General features: G+C 36.5%; 1 gene segment (V, D, J or C); it reads left to right on the top strand.

The window, feature by feature from the left end:
• Window positions 1-9,414: 9,414 nt before the first annotated feature.
• Window positions 9,415-11,299, top strand: LOC129425784 (Ig lambda-2 chain C region-like; the record flags this gene model as incomplete). The annotated part of the segment is given in 2 exon segments: window positions 9,415-9,610; window positions 10,841-11,299. Coding segments are annotated over 2 exon segments (516 nt in total), but the record flags the coding sequence as incomplete, so codon positions are not given.
• Between the last annotated feature and the right edge of the window lie 3,377 nt (window positions 11,300-14,676).

The raw sequence follows: 14,676 nt of genomic DNA, 5'->3' as shown, positions 1-14,676 counted from the left end.
AATAAAGAAATATTAAATATTGCTTCTTTGTCTTGTGATTTCTTTTGAATTTGAACAATGAGTATATTGATCATTGGCTCGTGTGTTTGTTTCTAAATAAACTTCAGTCAATGAAGCATGAAGACATCTGCAGATAAATGATGAAACAAGTGCTTTATTTGATGTTTGTGGTGTAACAGAGACATCAGACTCATGTAAGTGTATGAACATCTGCTCTGTACAGAGAGGAACAGAAATCTGATGATGTAAATATGAGTCTCAGTTTCACTCTTTGACTCTCTGAAATGAATCGGTTCAGTTTCTACTTACAGTAAGCACAGTGAATAATTGAACCATTTATTTAATTCAATGAACACATTGCAAAGAGCCACCCACCAGCCCAACGATGGATACCAATGAAGTGGGTGAAGGGATCTTGTGTTCTTTCCTTCCTTAGCGCTTCTATAAGAATAATTACATTTATTAGGTTTCAATTTATTTTTTTGACTTCTGTGTTTAAATTGTAATCTGACTCCAATTTATAAATGATCAATATTATTCTGATGCTGACCACAATTTATAATTACCATTGTTATATTTCATTCTTTAAAATCAATTACATTCACATAGAGAATAAGATGTAATTCTGAAGGTGCTTAGGCTGTTCGGCATTTCTCATTTTAATTTAAATTAAAGTCAGATGTTTCTCAAGATCACAATAAAAATAAAGGATCCATCTATATTTTAGGTTTGAGGCAATTCTCCATCCAACCTAGAATGCGTGGCAGTTATCATATTTTCAATAGAGGTAATTCTCCTAATCTTTGCCCCCTTCAGTTATCTTAAACACTAAAAACATATTATAAAAAACAGCCCGTTCTCGTTCTTCATTCTGATTGGTTCTAAGCCGTGATAAAATACCCCGGTAACCCAACAGTTCAGACCGCATTACATAAGTATCAATGCGCCACTCTTGCTACGTACTGATTTATGAAAATAAACACCACAGTCTTTAAACAAATTGCACAATTAATGGCGATATCCAGATAAATGTCAATAAATATTGTCATGTCATCTCGTCAGTAAAGAGAAAATGCTTCTACTTATTGTTCTTTAACATTAAATCTGTATTTCTGCTATTATCCACTAGATGGCGATCTTACCTAACTTGAACACTGACGCATTCAATCAACACTAAAAACACAGCGTAAATTAGGATCGGGTGTTTTTGGTTTTTCATTATGAAACGAGTATATTAAAGCTTTGATTTTTTTATATTTCTCTATGAAATCTGTGACCGGTTGAACCTGGAAGTGGCGCATGACGTCAGACTTAACAACCGGATAGCTGAGCCCAAGTGAACCGTGCTCCAGCCCACCTCTAGTCTAGTGTAACGGCGCACTAACATTATCCAAACCAAACCACGCCTGGACGCGTTGACCCCAAAGCGTGGTTCATTTGACTAGTGTGATCATTCTGTACTGTTTGGTTAATCACTCCCTGGCTGGCTTGGAGCGGTGGGCTGGAGCGCGGTTCACTTGGTATTAGGCGTGGAAGGCTATAGTGTGAGCGCAATCGTGCCAGAGCGTGTTTCCAAAGGAGAGACATCAATTACGCGACCACTCACCTTCATCTGCCTTTTAAAATACCTTTTGATGAGCACAGCAGGGTTACGTGAATGTCCGAGCTGCACACCTGACAGAACAACTAAGCAATATGATGGCATGTGAGAGGGCTAAATAAAACTATGAATAAAAAACACAGACTTAACAATACAATGGCTTTCAGAGAGCGCTTAACTTTGGGTTCGGATCAATAAAAGTACAATGTGCATGCAAGCTTCTGGGGGAGTAAGGAGAGGGGACAATCGCGCTGGGGCATGGTTTGGTTTGGATAGTGTGAGTGCGCCCTTGGTTTCAAACCTTTGAGATGAAGAGATCAATTCAATTCAATTTTATTTATATATAGTAGCGCTTTTCACAATTGGTAATTGTTTCAAAGCAGCTTTACATTACAGTTTTTTTTCGATTGCTAAACGACAGTGGGCACAACTGGAGCTACATGTGCAAAACTCTAACTACAGTCTGCAATACCAAAAGTCACGTGAGCTAAACTGTACATATCACCTGCAAAACTCACTTCAAGCAACACAACTCTTAACACATGACTCAAAACAGCTCAGTGCAGCCAAACACTAAACACAACCCTCACTGAGATAACACACACTGTCACTCACAACACACTGAGAGGAAAAACACTAACAACAAACACCAATACACAAAATACATACTTTTTATCTTTACAGATTGAACAATTTCAGTGACTTCATACAAAGAAATGTTTTCTTCAAATAATTATTTATTGATTGATTGATTTATCACATGATTTTTTTAGAACATCATAATTCTTTAAGGTAAATGAAAATTAGCAGTTTGCTTCAATAGTTTGTAGTAATTTATGGAATTACAGTAATGAGAAAAAAAGGTAGAAACTAAAAGTACGTAATTCAAACAAATAATTGAGGGGCTAATCTCTAGCATCAGGCCACTACATGCCACCCTTCTCCCTCCACGAACTCGTCTTCTTTGTTTCATCTGTCTTTCTGAGGTCTACCTATCATATTTATACAAAAAGTAATATTTTATATATATATATGACATTGGACATATATATGACATTGGAATTTATATTTATATGAAATTGCAATCAGCAGTGTTTGAAAGGCACAAGGCTGAAATGAATTCTATTTTGAATGTGTGGTTCACAGTTTTGACAGCAGTGTGTTAGCATTTGAACAAAGTGCTGTAAATTCACAGTGTTGTGCAGGTTGTGGTTAAAGTCATGGGATAAGTGTGTAGAGTTTTGAAAACTGTGTTCAAATATTGAAAAATGAACTAGAGTTTGGTCCACATAAACTGCTGCTGTGCAGACTGTAGTTAGAGTTTTGCACTTGTGACTCCAGTTGTGCCCACTGGGGTTTAGCAATCGAAAAAAACTGTAATAGAAGCAGGGGAAAACACATAAAAATCAACAGACAACATAGGTAGCAAAATACAGCGGCTATGAATAAACTTTACAAGCGAGCATGTTAATGATGTAACATATAGAAGAGGGTGCTAAGTTATGCTAATGTCGTCTGACTCCCCGGGGTTAAAGAAAACCCCTAGAAGAAAAACCTCCCGCATTTTTTTGCCAGGAGGGAAAAAAGTCCTAAGAGGAAAAAACCCTTGGGAGAGATATATATGAAGAGTCTCGTTGCAAACTAGATAAATCCATTTTTTTACATTTTCGTCAAAACATGTTGATTATTATGTTATCATGTTATTATTCTGTTTTATGGTGCTACTTAGCTGTATTTTTTAAGTTATGAAGGTTTAAATCAAAACAAACCAACTGCAGTTGCATTGAAATTAATTGGAATGGACAACCAAAAAACGCGATTTCTGAACAATTAAAAAAATGGTGGTTATCTCGTTTTGCAACGAAACTCTTCATATATAGATCAAAAGGTTCAAACATCTCCACCTGAGGGTCAAATTTAGGTTAACAGCTCCACCTGAGGTTTTATTGTTTGACCGTGTCTTCATCATAAACAACTAAAAGTTTGTTTTACCAGCTGTCTTACAACACTGAACAATTAATAATTAATTAATTGAAATATATTAATGTAATTCATAAACTAATCACCTTTTACTCCTTACTGAAGCTTTTAAGTGTGTGTGTGTGTGTGTGTGTGTGTGTGTGTGTGTGTGTGTGTGTGTGTGTGTGTGTGTGTGTGTGTGTGTGTGTGTGTGCAGCTGCAGTATCTGTCAGGTGTATCTGTGCAGTCTGACTGAAGGAGGTTTTTGTACGACTCTTTATCACTGTGTGAACACCCAGCCACTGATGCTGTGTATACTCATACAGTAATAATCTCCTTCATCTTCAGTCTGAACTTCACTGATGCTCAGAGTAAAATCTCTTCCACCAGATGATCCACTGCCACTGAATCGATCTGAAGTGTCACCATAACGAGTATTTATGTGATCAATGATGAGTTTAGGAGTTTCTCCAGGTTTCTGCTGATACCAATATAAATCATTGGTATATATTCCAGTATCAGTTGTACACTTTATATTGACGGTTTGTCCAACAGAAACAGATTGAGTTTTACTCTGAGTTACAGTAACTCCTCTGGATTCTGTTGAGAAGAAAACAAATTTGTTCAAAAAAGAAAACTAACATTTAAAATATTTTCTAAACAAATAAAGATGAATTTCTGTTACCTTGAATAAAACCTCCAAGAATCCAGATGAAGGTGATGATGAAGAGATTCATTTTGTGTATTTGTTGTTTTTCCAGCACTGTGTTATAAAGTCAGACTGTTATAAACACACAGAGCACTGAAGCGTGTGATGAGATGTAAAGCAGTGATCAGACTTTACTAAACCTCTTGAGAGCATCATGGTCATGATAACTAGATGTGCTGTAGCCCCCCCCCCCCCCCTTCTGACAGCATTGAGAATTTAAGATAATATCTTCAAATGTGATCAAATATATGTTACGTCTGCTATGAGTGGCTTGTGTACATTTTTATATATCAGATGAGGTGAAATCAAGTTCAGGGTGTGATCAGGAGTTTTAACACACTAACATTGTTTTATTTCATATTTTACATATATATTTTTATGTTATTTTAACTTATACCACAGGTCTGTTGAATGCTGTATTCTGATTCGTTGACAAATGTTCCAAGGGTATGCATTATTTTTCGATAACTGCACACCTAACTTGTCAAATGTCTTAAAAATAACCACCAGAGCAATGTTTGTGGTAACTGTGGTATAAGCGGAATAATTGACTCCGGTCTTTTTGAAAATAATGCACACCCATGGTGTAATGTACATTATTTTCTTATAATTCAATGGCCCGTTGTCAATTATTCCTTAATTATTAAAACAAGTAATAATTGTTCAATTTAAAAAAGAAGTATGACAGGGCATAACTTTAAATAGTGGATTGAATTGACTTGGAAAAAAAACAAATTGTTTTAACTTCAAGCTGCATTTTTTTACAGTGAGTTAGTAAATAAATGTTGTGAACGTTTTTAATTAATCCAAAAGTCCATTACGACATCACCACAAAACATCACCTGTCTCTCTGTGTCACATACGGCAAAAAAATTATTTTTCTGGCCCAAAATATTTTTAACCTTCATATATAACATATTTCAAAATGAATTTCAAGGACAACAAATAGGCCTACATTCCTAATTTTACAGCGCATATGGCAAAAATGTATGGCTGTAAAGCAATGTGTCGTAAAGCTTCTTTAGGTGCAATATTCGAATTCAAATTTATATTATAACAAACGTGCAATCTGATTTTACGGTTGCCGATGAGATCGCTGCACCGTATCATCACTCACAGCACACAACTGCACAACAACTTCTTTCCAGCTAACTGTTGTGTAGATAAGGATTAATTGACAACGGGCCATTGAATTATTTAAAAATATTGCTCATTATGCATTATTTTTTAATAATTCAAAGGACCAGAGTCAATTATTCCTGTTATACCACGGTTACCACAAACATCGCTCTGGTGGTTAATTCAAGACATTTTATAGGTCAGGTGTGCGTATTACACAAAAATAATCAACACTAATGCAACATTTCTCAACAAATCAGAATAAAGCATTCAACAGCCCCTTGGTATAAAGAGAGAAAGACGAATCCCATCTCATAACCCTCTCCTGTCTGGAAAAATAAAAATAAATACCATACATATAAACAATTCACATCTTTCATCTTACAACCATTTTTTCTGCTTTGTGACTGCTTGTGTACAATTATGTTCAAGAGTGTTATCATCAACTATAAATGTGTTAATATAGACAGTTTCAGCAGCATCAACATAAACAAACAGCTTTTGTGGACCAAGCTTAACTTCTATACAGACTCAATAACATCAGAGATCATCTAGATTATTTCTGATAACAAGCAAAATAAATAACCAATAAATTACCTTATAGTTCAAATCATAGCTAAAGCATATTAACCATTACACTGAGTTAACGTTACGGTATAAAATTAATGTATACAGTGTTAACTAAGATATGTTTAATTCTTATCACTCTAAAAACAAATGGTGCTATATAGCACCAAAAGTGGTTCTTTGCTCGTAATCATAGAAGAACCGTTTTTAGTGCCATATAGCACCAATGAAGCACCTGTGTAGAACCATATAGTGCTATGTAGAACCATATGTGGTGCTATATGGCCCCTATTTGGTTCTACACAGGTGCTTCATTGGTGCTATATGGCACTAAAAACGGTTCTTCTATGATTACGAGCAAAGAACCACTTTTGATGCTATATAGCACCGTTTGTTTACCTGAGTGCCTAAAACTTGAAACACCAGTTGTGATCAACATAAAGAAATTAAATTGAGGACATAATCACTACACTCTCAGAAATAAAGGTACAAAACTGCACATTTTCTCTCACTGGGGCTGTACCCTTTCAAAAAGTACAGCTTTGCACCTAAGGATTTCATTTTTAGTACCTCAGAAGTACATAACTGTACTAGGACCAAAGAGAGCTTATTAGTACCTCAAAAATACATATTAGTATCTCAAAGATACATATTAGTACTAAAGGTTTACATATCTGTACTAATGGTTCATACAATTACCTTCTTAAAGGGTGCTGCCCCACTGACAGCTAGGGTCCACATTTTGACTTCTTTCTAATAATGTAGGTAATCTACCCAAAATTGTATTCTGTTTTGTATTCCTGTAAAGGTATCAAATGGAAACTTAGAGTACAGCCCCAGTGACAGAAAAGGTACAGTTTTGTCCCTTTATTTCTGAGAGTGTACAATGAAGAAGAACTGACAAGATTCATTACATATAAGTCAGGCAGCCCTTCTTACAAGAGTTATAGGAAAACCTGGAAAAAGATGTGTCTAGAAAATAATGATGTGTCTCACAATCATAAATATTGTGTCTGTCTGTCTTTCTGTCTGTCTCTCTCTCTCTGTGTGCAGCTGCAGTATCTGTCAGGTGTATCTGTGCAGTCTGACTGATGGAGGTTTTTGTACGACTCTTTATCACTGTGTGAACACATGTTTACTGTTGATATAGTGTCTACCCATACAGTAATAATCTCCTGCATCTTCAGTTTGAACTTCACTGATGCTCAGAGTAAAATCTGATTTTGATCCACTGCCACTGAATCTTGATGGAGTTCCAGACTGAAGGCGGTTTGCATAATATATCAGGAGTTTAGGAGCTTCTCCAGGTTTCTGTAAGTACCAGGACAGACAGGGTGGGCTACAGGCTGGAGGAGAACTGACTTTACAGTTCAGAGTAACAGAGTCTCCTCGTGCTGCAGTTTTCACTGAAGGACTTTAAGTTACTGTATAATGTGATTTACACCCTGAAAGAAAATGATAAATACGATTTAAATGTATACGTTTATAAAAAATACTTACATTCACATTTTATTAATAAGGTAAATCTATTTAAAAATCTACCTTGTAACGAGAATAAAAGTGTTGAGATGAAGATGATGGTGAAGGTCATTGTTGATGTTTAGTTTTGTGTGTTGTGTTGAGTTATGAAGTGTTAAACTCACAGCACTATAAACTCTCAGAGATCTGAAACATCTCATCCGATATGCAAACAGACTCACACTGATTTAAATATTTATCTCATGACATCACAACACAACTTTATACTTTACTGACTGTTTCTACATGTTTGTGTTCATTGTTTTCAGATGATATTTTATTATTTGTGGATTATTATAGTAAATATTTGGATTAATTCTTGATGTGTAGATCATTAGATGACAACAGGATGTGTTCAGCATAATTTACTGTATTATTACATTCACTTACACGACACAAGAGTTAATTCTGATTGTAAACACAGTTTCACAGGTAGTGATGAGGGTGTAATATCAGTGTTAAACATGTGTTTCATTTTTATTAAATGGTTTATTTTTATTCACAGTAATAATCAGAGTAAACTTGTGTGTCTGTAGTTCCTCTTTTACTGAAGGAGGTTTTTGTGCGACTCTTTATCACTGTGTGAGTGGATACTGATAACGCTGTTGACAGTAATAATCTCCTGCATCTTCAGGCTGAACATTTCTGATATTCAGTTTGAAGTTTGTGCCTGATCTCTCATCAGTAAATCTCTCAGACACACCAGACACTCGGCTACCAACACTAGAGAAAAGGAGTTTGTGTGTTTTTCCAGGTGTGTGATGATACCAAGCTAAATGGACTGTTAAACTTGAACTGCTGGATTTACAGACGAGAGAGACGCTTTCTCCTCCTGACACGATCTGAACTTTAGGACTCTGAGTGAGAATAATCTCACCAAAACAACCTGAAAAACAACACAAGAATGAGATCAGTGTTAGTCATCATGACACAAAGATGAATAAAGATTGAGATGCAGTCATTGAATGTGACCTGTAAGTGAAATGATCAGAGAACAGATGAGAGTTTGTGTTGTCATGTTTCCAGTGAATGATTGAGAAGTGAAGGAGCTGTGATGTCCTGACTGACTGACAGTCTGATCTTCTGCTCTCATCTGATCACAATCACACAAATTCAAATCTGTTTCCTCTTTCACTGACACTTACATTTACAAACTGAAGAAATCTCAATCAAATGACTGAAACATTTACATCTTTCTCAGATTTTAGATGAAAGTAATAGACAAACACTACAGTAGAGCTGTTTACAGTCTTTGTCTTCTTTATCTCACTGAATGATAAAAGTTTAGTGTTGAGTTTATAAAGATTCACACATCGGCCCAATGACAGAGTCGTCTCTATTAACTTAGACAAACACACAAAACAATTGTGTATAAAGTTCTGCTTACTGAAATATTCAGAGTTAATTTTTTTCTTATAAACACAAATACACATTTAAAAAAAGATAAATTCAATTAACTCAATTTTTTAAGATAACTGGTCGCAATCAATTTATTTCAAATGTAGCTTAAATAAATTGAGTAAATTGAATGAATCATTTTTTTCTGTGCAGTGCTTTATTTCAAATTTAATTGGTCTGGTTCTCTTGATCTGAAGGGACACTGAACTGTTTGAGATAACATGAGTAGATTTTCTCCTAAGTTAACCCTTTAGTTACACAGAGTGTTGAATGTGTTTAGTAGACTTTCAGTGATCTGAAACTGCAGGAGAAGAGAATATCAGTAACAGATAGAGACATCTGGTGTTTTATAATTTGGGTTTGTTTGTGAACATCACAATCTTAGCACAGCTGTATTACAAGTTTCTTTTGTTTTGTGGATTTTGTCATACAAGAATTTAATTCAGAATCCACAGAAAAACATTTCATCCAAACAATTTCTGTAGTGAAGAAACTCATTAGATGATGATTTAATAAAATAATACAGTTTTAAAAAGACGAGTAATTAAAGAGATTTCAAACCTTTTCAGAAATATTTGATCATATCAGAGCTCAATTCATAAAGAGTTTAATCATTGTGTTAAATGTGTTTGTTATAGAGTCAGAGTTAGTGAAGCGTTCAGAGGTTTTTGTACAGCTGCTCAGTTTGTTTCTATCACTGTGGTACACATTCGGCACCGGCACGAGACTGGACGTCGGCAGTAAGTACAAAAATTATCTAATTACTTTCTTAAAATTGATTTTTTCAGCATGCAGTTATATTATGAAGCATCTATTTCTCTTTTATTAATTAATTTTTAATTCTCAGTGAGAGCGTTTTGAATATAAATTGAGATTTCTTTTGAAGACAGCATGTAATTTAGTGATATAAACATAATGCTGTTTAAATGCTCACGAGAGGAAAAATCAAACACTTCAGTATTAAAATTATTATCATGTAAAATTAAATGTGTACGTTTCCAGAAAAAAAATCTAAATAAGAATTAAAATAATAAAAAAATTAAAGCCAGGCAAGTTTACTGATATAACATATTTCATGCATAGAGATAATAAACTCTTTACCTTATTGCGTTTAATGTTTATGGGTTTTAAAATAAATCATGTTATATTATGAGATTTTTTTCTAGACTGAAGTCATTGTGTCTTAATGATAAATTTGCTGAATTTAAAGAAGAAGGTCAAATCTTAATTTATTTTTCTTTATTAACACATTTTAAGATCCAAGTGTCTGACAGCGGCGCTACTTTAATTTTTGTCGTGTGGCGCGCAGATTCGCTTCATATAAACACGAGTTAACAGAAGACATCTTGAGTTACTGACCAAATATATTCAGTATTCATTTTAAAGTGAACTTCATAAATAACTACAAGCTCAGATAGAAATAAAAGCTAGATAGAAAATAAAAACATCAAACAAGGAACTGTAAGAGATACTAGTAACTTTATAAGATTTATAAATGATTATTGTTATATTGTTAATTATATTGCTTTGCTGATTTATCAAATGTCTTTGGCTTTGATGTTTCCACAAATAAAAGTGTCAGCGCATAACAAAACAACAAGAGATGAAAAAATCATATTAAACATATTTAACATTCAAACACCACTGACAAGAAATTGATGTATTTTGACATTTTTATGTATTTGCGAGATGCTTTAATATGAAGTGATTTATAATGCAGTCAAGATATTGTACAGATTTTGGGAATCAAACCCATGATCTTGTTGTTGCTGCCACTTGAGTCACAGGAAACAAATATTCATATAAAATATTGTTTTATTATTACTGTGTTTGTATTATAATAAGTGTAGTGAATCAACAGAGTAAATGAGATTATCAAAAACAGATATATTTTATTATGTATGCATTTGATTTCTTTTATTTGGCACTTAATTTCTTGATCTTTTACTCTGTGTATCTGTGTATGTCAGGTGTAAGTCGTCCTAAAGTGATCGTCCTGCCGCCGTCCAGTGAAGAGATTTCCAGCAAGAAGACAGCAACACTGATGTGTGTGGCCAGCAATGGTTTCCCTTCAGACTGGAGTCTGAGCTGGAAAGTGAATGGGAAGATGTCAGGATCTCAGGAGAACAGAGCTGGAGTCCTACAGAAAGACGGCGGTCTGTACAGCTGGAGCAGCAGTCTGACTCTCACTGAACAAGAATGGATCAACAGAGACTCAGTGATCTGTGAGATCAGTCGGGAAGGTCAGACAGTCACTGGAGAAGTGAAGAAAGATCTGTGTTCTGAGTAGATCCTCTCTTCTTCTCATCTCTTCTTCTCATTCATGTCTCACATCAACAGTGGACAACTATTCATACAACACTCTGTGTCTCTGTTTTATTCATTCTCTCTGATTTTCATCAACTTTAATAAAGAAATATTAAATATTGCTTCTTTGTCTTGTGATTTCTTTTGAATTTGAACAATGAGTATATTGATCATTGGCTCGTGTGTTTGTTTCTAAATAAACTTGACTCAATGAAGCATGAAGACATCTGCAGATAAATGATGAAACAAGTGCTTTATTTGATGTTTGTGGTGTAACAGAGACATCAGACTCATGTAAGTGTATGAACATCTGCTCTGTACAGAGAGGAACAGAAATCTGATGATGGAAATATGAGTTGAACTCTCAGTTTCACTCTTTGACTCTCTGAAATGAATCGGTTCAGTTTCCACTGACAATGAACACATTGAATAATTGAATCATTTATTGAACACTTGACCTGTATTATTTATATGATGATCACAGACTCATTCAGTTGTGTCCGACTCTTCCCAATGTTTTTCTTCTCTAAACATCTTGAGCAGTTTTTCCATCTCATCACAGTCACCTTTCACCGCTCACTGAAGCTTTGAGACATTGAGGCAATGAATGACAACAATTTGTGTGTGTGTGTGTGTGTGTGTGTGTGTGTGTGGTCTGACTGAAAGAGGTTTTTGTACGACTCTTTATCACTGTGTGATCACATAGCCACTACTGGTGCTGTGAACACTCATACAGTAATAATCTCCTGCATCTTCAGTCTGAACTCCACTGATGCTCAGAGTAAAATCTTTACCACCAGATGATCCACTGCCACTGAATCTCTGTGAAGTGTCCCCGTGACGAGAACTTATATAATAAATGAGGAGTTTTGGAGCTTCTCCAGGTTTCTGCTGATACCAAGATAAACGATCATAATATATTCCAGTATCAGTTGTACACTTTATATTGACGGTTTGTCCAACAGAAACAGATTGAGTTTTACTCTGAGTTACAGTAACTCCTCTGGATTCTGTTGAGAAGAAAACAAATTTGTTCAAAAAAGAAAACTAAGAGTTAAAATATTTTCTAAACAAATAAAGATGAATTTTTGTTACCTTGAATAAAACCTCCAAGAATCCAGATGAAGGTGACGATGAAAAGATTCATTTTGTGTATTTGTTGTTTTTCCAGCACTGTGTTATAAAGTCAGACTGTTATAAACACACAGAGCACTGAAGCGTGTGATGAGATGTAAAGCAGTGATCAGACTTTACTAAACCTCTTGAGAGCATCATGGTCATGATAACTACATGTGCTGTAGCCCCCCCCCCCCCTTCTGACAGCATTGAGAAATTAAAATATCAAATGTGATCAAATATATGTTATCGCAACACATCCTCACTCCCAACTCGGCATATATTGACGCTTGTTCAAGACCTCTCGGCATCACTATATTACGAGCAGGGTTCCATTCAGCGTCTGTTTTCAACGCCCAGCGTTTTTATTAAGACCCCTTGGTGTTGTCTTTTAACGCGCAGGGTAGTCCGATAGACTTATATGGACTACTCAGTTTCACGAGGCTTTGTGATATAGTCACATAATTATTTTTTAACCATTGTCGCTTCGGTTTAGGGTTAGATTTGGTGCTTTCATTAGAATGTCACTTTATATATTGGTACTATTATTCTGATTTATTTTTATGTCGCTGAGGCTGGCTACTCATAGCAGGGATAAACAACTCAAGATCATCTAAATCAAACTGAATCTATACAATACATTACAGAATATATTTCTCATTTGTTTAATAATTTATTATGAATTATATTGTATAATGCTTGTTTTATATGTATAAAGACATAAGAAGGACACCTGTGGAGGTCTGTTAGGAATCACAGAACTCAGAAATCCCAGAGCAGAGGTTTATTTGACAGGTTGTAACGATAAACTTCACAGGAAGCAGTCGCAGGAGATGTAAACAAAGATTTATTAAAACACTGGAATGACACACAGGAACTAGGAACAAACACAGCAGTGAATATGTACAGCAGTGAATATACACAATCCAGCAGAGTGAAGGCAAACACTGGAAACTAATCCTTGACAAAGTGTCAACGGGGCAGGGGATCTATGGGCAAAGGCTGCAGAGAACGCAGATATTAATAAGATAACTTTTAAAGCACGACAAGACAGGAACTAGACAATGCTAGCGGGCATGGACATACTAAGACGAACTTGCAAAGAACAAAGGAAACGAGGGGAATTTAAATCATACCGGATTGGACAATAATAAGGATCAGGTGCGGGACGCCGGTGAGAAGAGTCAGAGATAATGATATCACCAGGGGGAAGACGCGCACGTGTGGAGCTGTCAAAACAAAAACACAACACATAGTGAAAACAAAGACAAAGCAGCCAATAAGACCGAAATCATGACAGGACTCCCCCCCACAACCGCCACCGGGCGGTCGATGAGGAGGCTCACCCCGTGGCCGACGGAGATCCTCTATCAGCCCAGGGTCCAGAATGTCACGGGCCGGTACCCAACACCTCTCCTCCGGAGCCATAGCCCTCCCAGTCTACGAGATATTGAAATCCCCTATCCCGGCGACGCATATCCAGTAAAGATTTAAAGGCGGAGTCCATGATGTTTGAAAGGCAATGTTGATATTTGAAATCACCTAAACAAACACGCCCCTACCCCAATAGAATCTGGACCTTCTGTTGATAGACCCGCCCCACACATACGCAACCCGGCATTTGATTTGATTTGATTGGCTATAAGTGTGTTTTGGTAGTCGGCCCATCTCCTTTTCCAACGCGTTTTTCAAACATTATGGACTCCGCCTTTAACTGTATACACGGGGGCACCATCTACAAGCTGAGGGGTGGGAGGGGTGGGAGCAGAAGGAACAGGATTAAGGTGGGAAAAAAAACAGGCTTCAGTTTAGACACATGAAAAACTGGATGAACCCGACCGAGTGCTGGGGCAATCTGAGCCTGACCGTCACGGGATTGATAACCTTAACTATGCTGTATGGCCCAAGGAATCGTGGAGCCAGCTTGCGAGAAGGCTCACGGAGAGGTAAATCCTTGGACGAAAGCCATACTTTCTGCTTACAGATAAAACGGGGCGCGGTTCTACGGTGACGGTCGGCCGCGGCTTTGGTTCGTCTGGAAACCTGCCGTAATATAAAACTAGCCTTTCTCCAGGTGCGTTTGCAACGACGGACGAAAGCTAGCGCAGACGGAACCACCGCATCAGGTTCTTGGGACGGGAATAAAGGAGGCTGAAACCCCATGGACGCCTCAAAAGGGGACATGTTGAGAGAAGAAACAGGGAGAGAATTATGGGCGTATTCAACCCAGGGTAACTGTTGGCACCAGGAGCTCGGATATTGCGATGTCAGACAGTGAAGAGCTCTACCTAAATCTTGGTTAGCCTGTCACATTGCCCGTTGGTCTGAGGATGATTCCCTGAAGCGAGCTAGCTGTGGAGCCTATTTGTCTACAAAATTCCTG

Source organism: Misgurnus anguillicaudatus, chromosome 25 (genome assembly GCF_027580225.2).
Source record: "Misgurnus anguillicaudatus chromosome 25, ASM2758022v2, whole genome shotgun sequence".
Taxonomy (NCBI): domain Eukaryota; kingdom Metazoa; phylum Chordata; class Actinopteri; order Cypriniformes; family Cobitidae; genus Misgurnus; species Misgurnus anguillicaudatus.
The sequence above is the reverse complement of the archived record's forward strand: the minus strand, read 5'-3'. Positions and strand labels throughout refer to the sequence as shown.